We start from the raw sequence: 15,251 nt of genomic DNA, 5'->3' as shown, positions 1-15,251 counted from the left end.
CTCGCATGTGTTGCACTATCGTAGTAATATTCACTTTTGAGCTTCACGCTGGCAGCCCTGTGACCCTTGACAAGGTTGTTTCTCTTCAGTCGCCCTCCCAGGGCTGGAACAAGCTTGCTCTTTCAAGCTTTTCTTCGGATTGCTGAAGGTACTGTACTGTGCCCACATCCAGCATTGTCACATATTTAAGTTTTTTTGTGACAATAACTGAAAGACTTTCCACTTTCAATTTGTTTCTTCGAAGTAGTTGGCAGCATTTTCGCAAGAGCCAGCTGGTATTTCCGCAGCAGCACCACCTGTTCTTTTGTGCCTGTCCTTCAAGGTGAATGCAGGGTCTGCGCTCCCATTCCCAGTTTAGTTGTGCTTTGTTTTGTTTGCTTTAGTGTTTGGGGACAGTGCTTCCGCTTACAGCCATAGTTTGTGTCAACTGTGGTTTTACCATTTTTCTTTCCGTAAACCCTTTATCAGTAAAGACATATATGCATGCTATTTAATTATCTGGCGAGGGTGTTTTTGCTAGAGCCAGTTTGTTCTTTGCTCTTTCACAGAACCTTGTGGGACAGGCAGTGTTTCTGCTCCCACTCCAGCATAAATGTACTGTATTGATTTATTCAGTCAATAGTGCTTCCACTGAGGCCAACTTAATATGTTTAATAACAACTGTGGTTGTATCTGTGTGGTTTTGTACATGCACTTTGATGGTGAAGGTAGAGTGAGCGCTCCTACTCCCAGCACCTGGGAGTTGGTATTGGATCTGGGTTGCAACTCTATTGTACGTTTCTGACATGCTCATGCTTCCCTGCTCCCAGCTTCTTGTTTTGTCCTCAGTCAGTGCTGACAGCTGCCACTATGTTGGGCAATCACTGTTGTACTGCCTGTATGGCTCCTATGCAGCATGAGGACAGTCATGATCGCTGCATGTGCCTTGAGCATCTGAGGGAGGGACTGTCTGAAGATCCCTGCAAAAACTGTAGCTACATGCCTAGGACAGTAGTGAGGGCTGCTTGACAAGCTGAGGTGGAACACCTCCTGGCTGGTGTGAGCTCACTAGGGGCGTTGTCTCCTCCTCAGCTGACTCCGACTCCATCTCCTGATCTCCATCCGCCACATAGTTTGGGAGTATGGGGGGGATGCCCTCTCCCATGAGATGGTTTCTAAGGCCTCGTGGCTGGCTCCTGTTCCAGATGATAGGGGCAATTATCCGTAGGGCTCATCTCAGATGGACCCTCCTCAACCAAAATCACCTCGAGTGAGTGACATTTTTAGGTGCCCCAGCAGCCTTCACCATGCCCCCCTCAGAAGAGAACCTGGGAGAGTTGCATGCATGCTGGAGAAATTCTAGTTCCCTCTCACACGCTACGTCGGATGCCCAGGCCCTCGTAGCTATACAGGATGCGGCAAAGTTTGGGTTGGACCACATGCCAGCAATAAAGCCAACCATTGCAGCTCTTATTGTGTCTCCCAACAAGGCCCTGAGGCAGGATGCATATTGTCCCAGTCTTCAATCAAGGCTAACAGATGAGCTCCTGTTTAAGGCTTATAATGCAGCAGCTCCAATGGGACGGATAGGGAACTCAATGTCCCACCTTATGCTTGCCCTCTCCGCATCCCTGCAGGAGGCTTCACTGGATGCACCAGTGCACAGGCCAATGTACCTACCAGAAGAGAGAAACCAGGTGGCACAATCCCTGTCCCCTTCTCCAGGGGAATGGCATCTACAATCATAGGTGATGATCAACTTCTGGGACCACTTCGCCAGGGCCAAAGTTGAACTTTTTGTTTTAGAGACGACAACCCACTGCCTCCTCTGGTTCTCCCACACAGAGTTGAAGAGCCCTCTGACACCATGAGCCCAGAGAGCGCTAGCTTGGGACCTGCCCCTTCTGCTGGACAACCAATTGCCCCCCTCTGGTTCACCCACACAGAGGTGAACAGCCCTCTGACACCATGAGCCCAGAGAGCACTGTTTGTGTTGAACCCCTGCTACAGGCAGAGCTGCAGTGGTTATCGGTAAAAACTACCTTCCTCCATTCCTTATGGAATGGCGCAGTCAATTAGGGAAGTTCCACGCCTTGACTGTAGGTCCTGTATGTCTGAGGTGGAGCCCAGATAACACAGGGGTCACCTTGTTGCCAAATAATGCATTTCTGCCCAAGGTTCTGTCAAGGTCAAATCGTGATCAGCCGATACAGCTAGTGCAGTTTGACCACCCACTGGGAGAAGAAGATAACAAGTCGGTGCAGCTGTGCCTGGTGCATACCTTAGGAGCATACAGGGCGAGATGACCCGATGCGTAGATCAGACCAATTATTTGTATGTCATGGTGGTCCTTAGAGAGATTGTGCTCTGTCCAAGCAGCAGTTGTCCCACTGGATTGTGGACATGATCAACTAGGCATAACAGACAGCTGGTCACCCTATGCCCTCTGGATAGTGGTGCTATTCCATGAGGGGTGTCTCTCCACCGTGAGCCCATTAGAGAGATGCCCCTAAAGGCATTTTGTGCTGTGGCCTCTTGGCCATCACTGAGCACCTACACAAGGTTCTATAGAGTCCCCTAAAGAGTTTATAACATCCAATTCCCCGATGTGGGTGGGGTCACTTTACCTCATTCTTTAGCTTCAATGCAGTGATGTTTGTATGTTAGCGATTCCTTGTGACTATGTTGGTATGGGTCATACAGTGAATTCTATGAATTCTATGAATCTTGGATGACCACCAGAGTGTCCAGTCACTTGGAATCCTTGTGTCTTCTCGAGAAGATTCAGCAGGAACAGATCCTCTGATGACACAGGCATATATAGACCAGTCTGGTTCATCTGAGGTCACATGACGTTCTTAGTATAGCTACAACCTGGGTGTGCATATCATTCAGTGCTTAAAGCATCGGCAAGTACGTTGCTGACAGTTTCACTTGTAGTTCTCTGTTCATGTTTGAAGACACATGCATACATTTACTTTTCTTAGGAGCTATAAAACAAGCAAATCCAGCTGCTTTCTCTCTGTCCAATTTAACAAACAATGTGAGGCAAGTCCCTTTCTGTTAGCCTCACCTTGGCTCCCGGTTCTTCCTCACTAGAGTGACAAATGTGTCTATCTCTGCAGCAGTGATGTGTTTCTCTAGCAGCTTCCGGTTGTTGTGAAGCAGAGCTGTTATTGTGTCTTCAGCCAGCACATCATATCCTATCTGCTTCTGCATGAAGCGGAACTGTTTGGCTATGTATTCCTGTGAAAGTGCAAGAAAGAGGGAATAATTACTGCAAAAGAAAGGACATAGGATCAGGGTTTAGGGTGGAATTGTTGCGCCCACCTACCTGGTTCTTCCTGTAATCCTGCTGGGAATGGCGTAAAACTCTGTAGCAAAGTCTGCAAATATGTCTAAAAGGAGCATGGCGCTGGTCTCCAAGCTCCTCCAGCCGCAGCATGGGACCATCACCACTGTCTGTGAAAGGGGCTTGGAGAAGTTTGAAAATCTGAAATGGAAATTCATCATTTGAATACACAGAAATTTTGCTTGTTTTCATAACAATTCATCAGTGCAGTAACGGACTCTGAGGTTTCAGACTAACCTGCTTAAGGATGTTCTGCTCTCTCATGAGTTTCTGTCTTTCCCGGTCAGGTTTGTTAACCATTATCTCCAAAACATCCTGACCACTGTTGGGGATGTCCACCACAAAGAAAACTAGATCTTCCAGGAGCTTGGTCACAAACCTGAAAGAGATACATAGGTAAGTGTAGATGTCAAATACAAACAGTAGAGCATGACAGACAACTTAAAGAAAGGTTCTTATGCAGCTATATCAGTGATGTCTGGGTTTCTTTCCAAGAGCAATATCTACATTAAAACAAAGTATTACTATACATAATGCCTCACAGAGTGATATTTAAAGTCTGATAGCTTGCTACATACCTCCTTTCGTTTTGGGTAATGGTGCCCTTTTCAAGTTTGCCAGCTATGGATGCCAACACTTTACTTGCATCATTGGCAAAGTCTAGATCCCGCACTTCTGCTGGTGGCACTGGTACAATAGCAAAAGCTTCCTTGTCTTCTTTTACTCCAGAGGTTCCAATCTGAAAAGATCTACAGTGTTTAGTTTTCAGTTTAAATAACATCAGCTGTGCCAAACATCCAGGCCTACTCATAACCTACTCACCCGTAACATAACAGGTTTTTCCTCCTCTTTGTCAATGGGATTGTTGGTGCTGTGCACCCATGTGTTGGTGCACAGGTGTCTTAGCCGGACATAGGAGCTCCTAAAAGTGACAGGGGGGGATGGGATGATAAATTAAAAATTAAGCTACAGGGAACGGTACAAGGTGTCATTGTGCCCCAAATACCTGACAGTTAGGATGAAGATACAGTACATGTTTGATCCCAACAACATGCCCAACAAGAATGCTCATCAGCAGCTACTTATCAAACCAAATCTACCGCTGATGATTATCCTGCTTCAGAGTTGTTGTTTTTGTTTTTTTTTAGATAACTAGAAATGCATTTTACATACTAATCATGAATGACGAATTCAACAGGCTTACTATCTATTGAATTATAACACTGGATTTTCTTAAGGACACTTTTGTATATTATCAAGGTTACTTGATAATATCCACTTTCCCGCATGTCAATTCCCCTTTCTCTTGCTCGGATTCCTACTTTATCCACTGTCCTCCAGTACAATAAATCCTAATCCTAATTTTGATACATTTATTGAGCACACAAGCTCATAATCTTTATGGCCATGCTTGAAAATGACGAAAGAATTAGATAAAGTCAGTAAGACAGGATCAAAAAAGTACAACCATAACAGATTGAAGGTTTTCATCAAGATATCTATTAGTAAATTATTTATCTTGACTCAATTGTATATGTTGAAATACTTCTTCAAAAGTATTACAACATTATCAATATCCCATTTACATGATGAAAAGAAGGCAGAAACGTAACAGTCAAAAACTTTCCAAGGCCTCATAAATGTTGATGAAACATTCATAAATGAATGCGCCTCTGAAACAGTGCCAACAAAATGGATGATCATGTGCACATAAAGAACGGATTTACTGGACATTGCATTAGATGCTTGTCACAACAAGATTAAACTATAGGTATAAATGCTCTGACGGTAGGGAGGAGATTGTTTATGACGGCTTCCTCAGCCACATGTGTGACTTTACAGCTTAGCCAGGATTGACCTGCTCAGTATCAACTCCCCGTCATTAAGCACTAAACCTGTACGCATAGTAAAGTCTGAGCCAACTTCATCTTTTGTACCCTCTACATGTGTGAAACAAGAGGTGTGTGTGTGTGTGTGTGTGTGTGTGTGTGTGTGTGTTTAGCTTGTCAGGCCACATGCACAGATAGCAGGCTGTAGCTATATTCTTGGCAGGTGTTTCTTGAAATCCTACTGAAGCCAACAGGATTACCTTTGTGTACTGGTTCTCCTGGGCATTAATAATTAGTCCCTTGGCTACAGTTAGAGGGACAGGGTTATTTCAGGTAGCAATGGGAGGTGCTAACAGTAGTAACCTGTAGCATGAATGCACACACCTGATGATGTGACACAATGGAGGCTTTAGAAACTTGAAGAGCCTGTTTTCATCTCGTGCAGTGACAGGGACAGATGTACTTCTCTAATTTTAGAAGAAATGCAGACAATATTGTCCAAAAATCAAAGGAACAAAATGGAGGATTTTAAAAGATTGACAGAAAATCCAAAGGTTAGCTATCACATATTGACAAAATTGTTACTTTTAGCTACCTGTACATAAAATGTTATCTAAAACGAAAACAAATGTTTTTGAAAATGTAAATTTACATCAAGCTTTGTAAAAAGTGTTTCACACTTTGTTATTTTGTTTTGCACTTCCCAGCCACCGTAGTTCAGCAGCTTGAAAACATTTAAATGTGGAGCATGAGCTGGGGTTCAAACCCCAACTTTATGCTTAACTAATGTCTAACTCTACCACTGAGCCACAGCTGCCCAATCCAGATCAGGTACTGTCTTTTCTGTTATGCTCCTAAAATGTTTAAACTCAAAGAAGAGTCTCCGTAATTTTTGTACATATCTGAAATATGTTTTCCCTAGACAGGGCTTTAAGTCTCATCATGTATCAGTCTCTTTTACAGCCTTGATTGTTTTTACAATCCCCACACCATCTTTAATCATTAATTTTTATTTTCAACTCTGTTGTTGTAGAAAGCTGTAAAGATGTCAGATATATGTCCTTAAGTCATGTTCTGCTTTGAGAAAGGCTACTGTAAGAAGGTGTGTAGGTACAGTGTATCTATCTATATTAAAATCAATATTATACCTTGGTACCATGGAGTCACCCCCTCTCAGAGTAGTAGGATCCAGCTCAAAGATGGAGGAAATATCCATGCCATCAGGAACTGGCACCAAAGTGTACATGATCTTCTCCTGTGGTGCTCGCAGACGACCTCGTAAAGCTTCATTATCCGCATCAAGCTAGAGCAAGAACACATGCAGGGAAAGGGACTGAAGCACGAGCTAAACATTTGCAACAAAGTTCATGTTTAGTATGTTTAACAATCACAATTCAAGGAGCTACTTATGCTCATACAAGATAAGGAGAGTATAAACATTTTAACATCAATCTACTTGTCATGACTGAAGCTAAAATTACAGATTGGCTCTGCAAATAGTAAATAGTAAAATATACTTCAGTCATCAACACAGGTTGTTGGGACTTCACAGTAAATAGATTATCACTACAGGGTCACACAACATCAATGAAAGGCTGATAATGGTTTGTATAACACTGCCACCTAATGGTAACTTCAATCAACTGAGATGATACCACAATGAGACCAAAGCAGAAATCTGTTGCCATTAACATGTGAAGACATAACCTAGATTTCAAAAGTAATTTGTGATAACATGTGCCTTCCAGCAGAGGAAGTAACAGGATCATGTGCAGGCATGACAGTGGTTTTTGTGTAAAGTTGCTGCAGCCAAGTTAAGATTATAGGACAGTACCTGGAAATTAAAGGGTGTAAAGTCCACAACCTGGAGCAGAGAGCAAAGATCCAGCACAGAATTGAACCGATTAGATCAACAGAAGTAAAGCATTTAGCGTAGAGTTGCTAAGCACTCACAGAATGAGAGAAATGGTCTTACCGACGAGCGCTGCTCAGCACTTTCCTCCTCAAAGTCTTGATTAACCTGGGGAAAATATTTTCATGTCAAAAGTCCTCCTAAATATAATTTTGTTGAAATCCTGGACACAGCACCAGGTTTTCAATTCCCTCCACTATTTTAACATTACGCAGCTTATTGGTGATCGAGAATAGACTCAATTTGCTGTTTTGTTGTTTGATGTTTGACACATAATTAAAACACAGTGAGCTGAAAGAGAAGGAGTTGACACACCTCACCCATCTCTGCAGCCAAGTAACACCCAGTGGCCAAGTGTTTAAACCTGAACAGGCTGTTCCAGTAGCCTGCACCTCCCCTACATGGATCATGATGCACAACCTGGCAGTGACAAAAGATGAGGAAAAAATACAAATAAAATGTCATATTTCACTTAAAAAATACAAATAAAAGTAAGATGTTTCCCTTCCATTGACATTATAAATGTTTAAACAGACTTGCTCCTCAGCCTTTCTGCAAATACATACGGAGACTACAGGGCTGCAGCAGAGCAGCTTCAAGTGGAAACTGAAAGTTTGATTTTGCCATTCATCTGTTGCTCAAACAGCTTTTTCTGGGAAAGGAGTAAAAATCCTGGAACTCACTACCTGATCACTTGAAGCTTACTTACGACTTCACCACTTTTAAGACAGCCACCAAATCCTGGTTAGTTCAGCAACAGACTTGTACGCATGTTTAATTTTTTGAGCTATATCACAACTAAATGTCTGTCTTACCCAGTTTACTCTTTTTCCCTTTTAACTGTTTAATTTTTTATTTACCCAAAATTCCTTCTAGAGACAAGTGTTGCAAATTAGAATCCGCTATAAACACTATGACACTTGGATTGGATTGCTGTTTTCAGTTTTTCAATGTATATTGTATCTGTCCCTATCAAATAAACCATAAAAAAGTCTTTAATAAGCTAAATGACTAGATGATTTAAAGAAAAGCACACGAGTGAATTATGTCTTATTTTAAAAACATGTTTGTGTTAACCTCTATTTCCCACAGTGCTTTGCTGCTGGTTGCAGAAGTGGCAGACTGGCGGCCAGTTGTTCTAAGGAAAACATGCTGCTTCTTCCTGTGGTCATCACAAGTGAGAAACTTCTCCTGCTCTGCATGGAACAGCCGGACTACATCACCCTGCCAATACATACAGACACATACAATACATACATAAACAAGCAAGTCGAATGTGGAACTGATTTAAAGCAACATTTTACACACGTGCAATTATTTTCTTGCAATATGAATCATCTTGCCATTGATTCTATACACACTTGTTGTTTAATATAATCGTATATGTGTGCTATAAAGTTGACTAATGAAGGAGTTTCAAAATTCAAATTCATGAAAATGCATCACTATAAGATGATTACATACAAAAAAGGGTCCCTACCCCTTTAAGTATTGTTTCCTTGTTGTCACTCCATTTCATAAACAGAACAACTTTCCAACTCGTGTTGCAATTTACAGAATTCACCTGAAAGACACACGAACAGTTTGATCAAATCAGACACATTTAAAGAAAAAAAACATGTCATTCTATAAAAAATGTTTGTCTTGTAATAAAATGAAGCGGTTCAACCTATGATGAGATGAAAATTAAGTCTTATATTTAACACGTTTTCTGCACCTCATTGCACCCTGGGTTGTCAACTAGCTGGTGGCTGCTGGCATGGAGGGGCTGTCCAGCATTCACAGGGTTAAGGACCACTTTGTCTCCAATCACCACCTGTAGGTTCAACATAAATATACAGTTTATAATGCATTCATATGACAATTTGTTTAAGGGACTCAAATAAAAATCAATAGGAATCTAGTTCCTTTACTCAGTATCGTTCACAAGAAATGTGCTAAATATACACCTCTGCGTCCGATGGAGAACTCTGTTTTAACTCCAAACCAAAAGTATGTCAAGTCCCATGGTATTAGCCATCAATCTCAACACTGCAATTTCCTTTCCTCACAAAGTGAATGTAACATGTCCTCAAACTGCATCATGCTAGTCTCCAGATAAGCACTAGATGGAGTTGTGGACCATGTTGTGTGAAGGAGAACCGCATCAGACAAAGAATGACTGAGGTGTAAAGGAGCTCTGACCCAGACCATCACTAAAGGAAACTGTATGGGCATATGCAGCAAGGATTTGAAAAAAAGTGTTTTGGTCCAATCATCCTTATCTTATGGCAAACTCAAACTAGGCAATCCATACCGTGCACAAGCACGTTTGACCCACGATGTCCAGTTTGTTTTACTAGTGTGATTGCTCTGTACCATGCTCAAGCACGGTACACTTCCTTGGCCCTGGCCAGGTTGGAAGAGGTGGGCTTCGGCACAATACATTTGCTAATGTACGATTCGCAAGCACCGGAACGCAACATGGATATGAGGTATAACTGATGTCAGTCTTGCATAATCGAGAAATGTAGGATTGTAAAAGGGCTGTCTCTTAAAAAAACGACTCATAATAAGCCTTGAAAACTTGAAGCAGTCAAAAAAGTGAATATAAATATCCATCGGATTAGGCAAACTACAAATCTTCACTTGGAGAAAAAAGCCCCAGAGCGCCGTGCTGGTGCACAACATGCATGACGTACGTACAGAGGTAACCGTGCTCAGGTCTGGTTTGGCCTGGAGCAGTATGAGTGCAGGCCAGCGGGGGACTGGGCAGTGCGGGCAATCGTGCTAGGCAACAGGGCCTAGTGTGAGTGTGCCCTATTTGTGTTGGCTCACTCCACTGTGTACACCTGCCATAAGATTAACCTAGTAAGCAACTGAGAAAATGACCTTATTTGTGAGTAATGGTTTAAACTAAAAACCTTGAACCTATAATAGATTTGAATTCTCATAAGTCCAGTAACCTAAGAAAGAAACTAATGTGTAAATAATACAAAGACAAACAACAGGTATACTGAGTGATAACTTTATCTAAAAAAATAGATTGTGTTAAGACCTCTAATGGAAACTTCTTTTTTCACACAGCCTCTTTTTCCACTGCCTTTGACCAAGATACAATAGATATCAACTGGGGTTAGTACATGAACCATTGCACATTATTGGATTCACAACTACAAGACGACTTTTTTTCTAGTATAAAAACTAACTGCAACAGCACAGATATCCTTTGAAAATTATTTTTTTTCTTTCTTATTAAAAGCTGGTGACTCCATCTCTTACAGTGCAGCTATACAACTAATTGTTCAGTCAGAGCATTCAATTTGAGCATCATCTTTTATGTTTTCACCAAAAAAGGTCTTCTTCATCATTAAGCCTCACGTGTCAAACATGACATGCAACCATTAAAAGGGGTAGGACTGGATAACTTATTTCACTTCATCCTACACCCTTTTCGAACACAGACTAGTTAAGAAAAAAATCGAGCCACTACAGAAAGTATGCTTTGATTGTTGTTTGCTTTGTTTGTAATGTATATTTTTATTTTACTTTTAAAATATGTTCAAAATAAATGAAAAATGAAAGAATAAAGCAGCCTGTACGATGGTGCTGAAACATGATTGGACGCTCTCTGTTACTAGAATGCAGGTAGAGTGTAGATAACTAGTCTTGTTTGAAGTTGTTGTGTCATATGCTGTATCAGTTAGCCTTTGTGGGCAAGGAGAAAAACATTCCACTCAAACTTAAGTGTATGAAAATGCACTTCTATGTTCAATTCCGACCAAACTGCAAAATGACTAATTTGGTTAAAATACAGTTTAAAGCTAGTCCAAGTCACTTTTGAATCCCAACACTAAAAAGGTTTAAAAATACATCATAAATGTCTCCTTCTGAGCATAATTCTCTTGAATCCCACAGCCCACTCTACCCACACTGTCTCCCAGGGACCTCAGCTTGTAGAAAGGCTGGATGTAGAACCAGGAACCTTCATTTCCCGCGGAGTCTAGTGTCACTCTCATGGCATTTTTCTCCAACAGTGCAGGTAGACGCTTGTTCACCGTCAGGTATTTATTGCTTTTCAAGTGCAGCAACTGTTGGCATAACAAAAATCAGTGTTACACATGGCTTCTCTTAATGGCATAATGCAGGTAGTGGGAAAAATTACAGAACTGGTACAACGAAGGAAATATGTCACATCTGGCACATCTTGACTCATGGGAACAGTCAGTGAAATATGTAACTTCAGTATCCTTATTGCCCCTTAAAATATTTATGTCCTTGAAATCGCTTATCTTCAAATATTTTTCACGAGCTAAAATTAAATGACCGTCTCTTGACCACAAAATAAGTAATTACCAACTTAACAGGAGTCGCCCAAGCTATTCATATTGTGTGCGTACCATCAGACAAAACTAGCAGCCCAACCCTAATCCTACAACATGATAAATGTTGGAACAAGTGACTTACAGAACAGACCACTTAAGGCTTTCATGCAAAATGTGTTAGATAATCCAACGTATGCTGTAAAGATAGAGTTACAATGCAAGGACATAATATCTATGTTTTAAACTATTTCTACGGTTGTTCTTGCAAACCAGAAACCAAGAATTGTTCATTGTATAACTAGAATGAAAGTTCATTGCAACAAGGACATCTAACACTTTGTGCACTGTCTTCTTTGTGTACGTCATACAGTAGGAATGCTTTGCCATTCTTGGTTTAACATGATCTCATACATGTGTGCAAACTATTCACTGATAAGGACCAAAGTGAGATAAGGTATTAAAACAGAGGACTTTTTTTTTTTTGATGAAGCTGTTATTCAAAACTCTCTGATGAAAGTTTTAACTATAGACAAGATTATTCAGCACACAATGCCATACATGGTGCTGCAGGGTTATCTACCAAAGCACCTTATCTCTACTGAACACACCTGTATAACATTTCCATACTGGATGACTGACCCCAGCAGCTTGCGATTTTCAGACTCATTCTGCTTCTTCTCTAGGTCAGCAGCGTGCTAAAACCCGGAGCAGGAAAGAACAGGCAGGTATTAGAAGTCAGAGGGCTTTCATAAAGTCTATATCTAGAAAGTATGATGCTACAGAAATGATATCCATGAAGGTTTTCACTCATCCCAGGTCTAGCTATTATTCAAATTGTATTCAAAATAGAAATACAAAATTCTATATAGAACTAGTCTTTAGTTTCTAGTCACTAAAATTGTCTAATTGTCTTCTCTATTACAAAATGCATAGAGCAGCAGCAAAGGTGAAGAGGACACTTACATGGAGTTTGGTGAGGAGGACTGTGTCAGTGGTGCTGTTTCCTCCAGGTTTAGCTGCCTTCCAGAACTGTTTCTGTGCAGAATATCTGTTCATAGGACACAATCTGAAAAGGCAGTCTGGTAAAAAAAAAAAAAAAAAGGAAAGGTACAAGAAGAGAAAAGTCAAGAGCTAAACCTCCTCATATGGTATAAGACTTCTAAGCTTATCTTAAAAGATGCTACTGAAAGACAACAGCAAGATTTTGATTCAAGACAATAACAGACAAATCCCAAACACAAGAAATCAGATTCAATTTAACAAATAGCACTCAAAATGTAACCTTTGGAAAGAAGTGTTTTGTCAGCAACAGCAGGCAGCGTCTTTAATCTGAATCTTTACAAAAATTAAACAATGTGAAATCAGCATGGATCTTGATTTTCCAATATTTAAAAAGTCACTTAGTTAAAATCTAAGTGTTCATGGGACTTTTATGCTCTTAAAAATATATATTGGTGTTGGCCTGTATGTGATTCCTGACAGATGGTGGCTGTAGGGCATCTGAAAGCTATTTGCTGGCTGACATTATATTAAAAAGGCAGAAGAAAGCATCAATGCTAAGAGCAGGTAAAGTAAATTAGTTGTGCCTCTGTAGGATTGGGATCTGTAGAAAGATAGAGACACGTCTGCAGCCATCAGAGTTGTCCTTCAAAAAAAATGAACAAAAAACAGGACGAGTACAAACTTTGCCTGGTAGAAGTGGCACACCGTCTACATATTTTGACACGAAAATAAAACAAAAAGAGCTGTGAAAAAGTCAATGGGTCCCTATCTCTCCATACAGGAGGAGTAGGGTAATGGCATGAGTAATACTGAGGTCCACAAACTGTTGTTGAGAGTTTACAGTGTCACAGCTCACTGAATATAAAGATGATTCGCAATGAGATGAGATATAATGCAGGTCTATCCGTCTGTCCGTCATGCTCCTTTCCTGACTAAATATGGGACACAATCTGTCCTTGATTGTCGTGCCCAGCCTGCAACAATACATGATCCAGGTCTCCATATGCTGCAAATGATGCGATCATCAGATGTGACAAGCGAGCAGTTAAGCAGAGTTTAGATTATTGCAGCACAGTTATGATACTGATGTTTCGTAACTTCTATGTGTAAATCCCACAGATTGTTTTGTTCGTTTTTTGCCCTGTTAAAAATACTCCAGGCGGCTGTGGAGTTCATATACTAACTGATGACTGACTTGTTGTGTACGTGTACGTCTGCTTCCACAGTTTATAGTGAAAGCAAATTTTTAAGGGAACCATACTATTTACTTAAGATCACACTACACTGCACATAGATATGAAAAAAAAATGTATTGATTGATAGTCATCACCTCGTACAGTTTAACTACTTCTTATTTTCTTGTAATTGGGGTAAAAATGGCCACTACAGAAACATCCATTAGAAAAGCCAGCACACAAGTCACCTGGGATTAACATGGAGTGGGGGGAGTGGGGGTGGGAGTGGAGGTGGGATCATGGGGTGGAGAAGAGAAGAAGAGAAGAGGAAGAGACAAGGCCAAGGACAAATACTGGAATTGGGGCACTAGGAGAATCTCAGTCTGCCAGGAATGAGCAATTGGGGTTATGCAGAAAGTATGTGGAAGTCATGGGCTGGGAAGCATTTGGCAAAGAGTGAGTTTACAGTTCAAACCTTAAGAGTGATGAACAAAAAATGTAAAAAGAAAACAAGACACATTATGCAACACAGTTAAATATAATGTCAAAATATTGAAGGGACAATTAAGATAGAACATAATGCTGCTGCTGAACTGTGTAAAGAAATGGAGCTCTTTCTTCTTCATCAATTCATTCTAATTTGAATAAGTCTTAGTTAATGTGAACTGCTAAATAAACTTCACAATTAACTGTTCAGTCTTCTTACAATAAAACAGGGTCACATGTAACAGACCAGGTAGCAGATGGTTAAAGGGTGGTACTGCATCACTCTGCAGTGTATATATTGTGCAGTGCTACATCTACTGCTCTTCAAATTGGATGCTTTATACTGTCACTTGAACTGTAAGCTATGGAGTGATAAAAGTGGGGTCGATTTTTTTTTAAAATGTTCTTTAGTAGCAGAAAGAAAGAACACAGTCAGGGGAATTCGAGCTGAAATTTATTGAATACCTTCGACGCTCTCAAGAGGATAAACTCTTTTCCTCCTGGTGTGAACATTGGGGTTTAAAATAAACAAATAATCATCAAAGTGGAAAGTCAAATTAATGCTCTAACTGGCAACTTGAAAATGGCTGCAAAGTACGGCAAAAATACAGTATCTTTGTTACAATAATGTATGCTTACGTTCCAGGTTTATTATTATTCAGGAAGCGGAGAAGGAGTGACCACCAAAGCAGGCTTTGTTTTAAGTTCTATGGCAAATTGACGATATTAACACCAAGGGATATGAAAAGGTAATTTCTAAGAATGGTCTCAGTTGATCTTGCCAGCTTTAAAAAAGAACCTAAATACATTAGGCAATTAAGACGCAATCCAACTGTATTTGAGTAAATAAACTTACAAACACACAAAAGATTTCCTGTATATCTGCCACTAGTATCAGAGAGGATTTAAACTGCTGCTTTACTACTCCCTGCAGTACAGATTGTTTTAAATAGCTTAAGTGTGCTATTAATACTCAACACGGATGGAAGGACTTAGTTCTCCTTGTACTGTCAACTTTGCTTCTGCTTAACACTGGCATGAGTAAGGAAGTTGGGACTTCAAATTGAATCAAAAAACACATATTAACCCTTTGAATTACGACCTTACTCAAAAAAAATTCACATTTTTCATGTGTCATGCAACTACATGTCCTTGAATTAAAGAGTCTTTAGCAAGGACATAGCAAGCAACATGTGTCGACATGCATTTTTT

At 40.5% G+C, this 15,251-nt stretch overlaps 1 protein-coding gene and 1 long non-coding RNA gene across 4 annotated transcripts in view; one reads left to right on the top strand and one right to left on the bottom strand.

The window, feature by feature from the left end:
• itpr1b (inositol 1,4,5-trisphosphate receptor, type 1b) overlaps window positions 1-15,251 on the bottom strand; it is an 84,147-nt gene that overhangs the window by 57,532 nt on the left and 11,364 nt on the right. For all 3 annotated transcript variants that reach the window (XM_065954984.1, XM_020633799.3, XM_065954983.1), the window contains exons 4-18: window positions 12,340-12,455; window positions 11,985-12,071; window positions 10,984-11,142; window positions 8,790-8,888; window positions 8,553-8,636; window positions 8,150-8,296; window positions 7,388-7,492; window positions 7,136-7,180; window positions 6,995-7,024; window positions 6,309-6,463; window positions 4,154-4,253; window positions 3,910-4,070; window positions 3,569-3,710; window positions 3,314-3,472; window positions 3,053-3,225 (exon numbers count right to left, since the gene is read on the bottom strand). In XM_065954984.1, coding sequence (XP_065811056.1) covers window positions 3,053-3,225; window positions 3,314-3,472; window positions 3,569-3,710; window positions 3,910-4,070; window positions 4,154-4,253; window positions 6,309-6,463; window positions 6,995-7,024; window positions 7,136-7,180; window positions 7,388-7,492; window positions 8,150-8,296; window positions 8,553-8,636; window positions 8,790-8,888; window positions 10,984-11,142; window positions 11,985-12,071; window positions 12,340-12,455 — 1,762 coding nt within the window. The remainder of the gene's footprint in view (window positions 1-3,052; window positions 3,226-3,313; window positions 3,473-3,568; window positions 3,711-3,909; window positions 4,071-4,153; window positions 4,254-6,308; window positions 6,464-6,994; window positions 7,025-7,135; window positions 7,181-7,387; window positions 7,493-8,149; window positions 8,297-8,552; window positions 8,637-8,789; window positions 8,889-10,983; window positions 11,143-11,984; window positions 12,072-12,339; window positions 12,456-15,251) is intronic.
• On the top strand, window positions 5-8,303 carry LOC114920290 (uncharacterized). Its single transcript, XR_010666430.1, has 3 exons — window positions 5-148; window positions 3,619-3,727; window positions 8,165-8,303. It is a non-coding gene; the product is annotated as an uncharacterized lncRNA (long non-coding RNA).

Source organism: Labrus bergylta, chromosome 5 (genome assembly GCF_963930695.1).
Source record: "Labrus bergylta chromosome 5, fLabBer1.1, whole genome shotgun sequence".
Taxonomy (NCBI): domain Eukaryota; kingdom Metazoa; phylum Chordata; class Actinopteri; order Labriformes; family Labridae; genus Labrus; species Labrus bergylta.
This window is presented reverse-complemented; position numbering and strand designations above follow the sequence as displayed.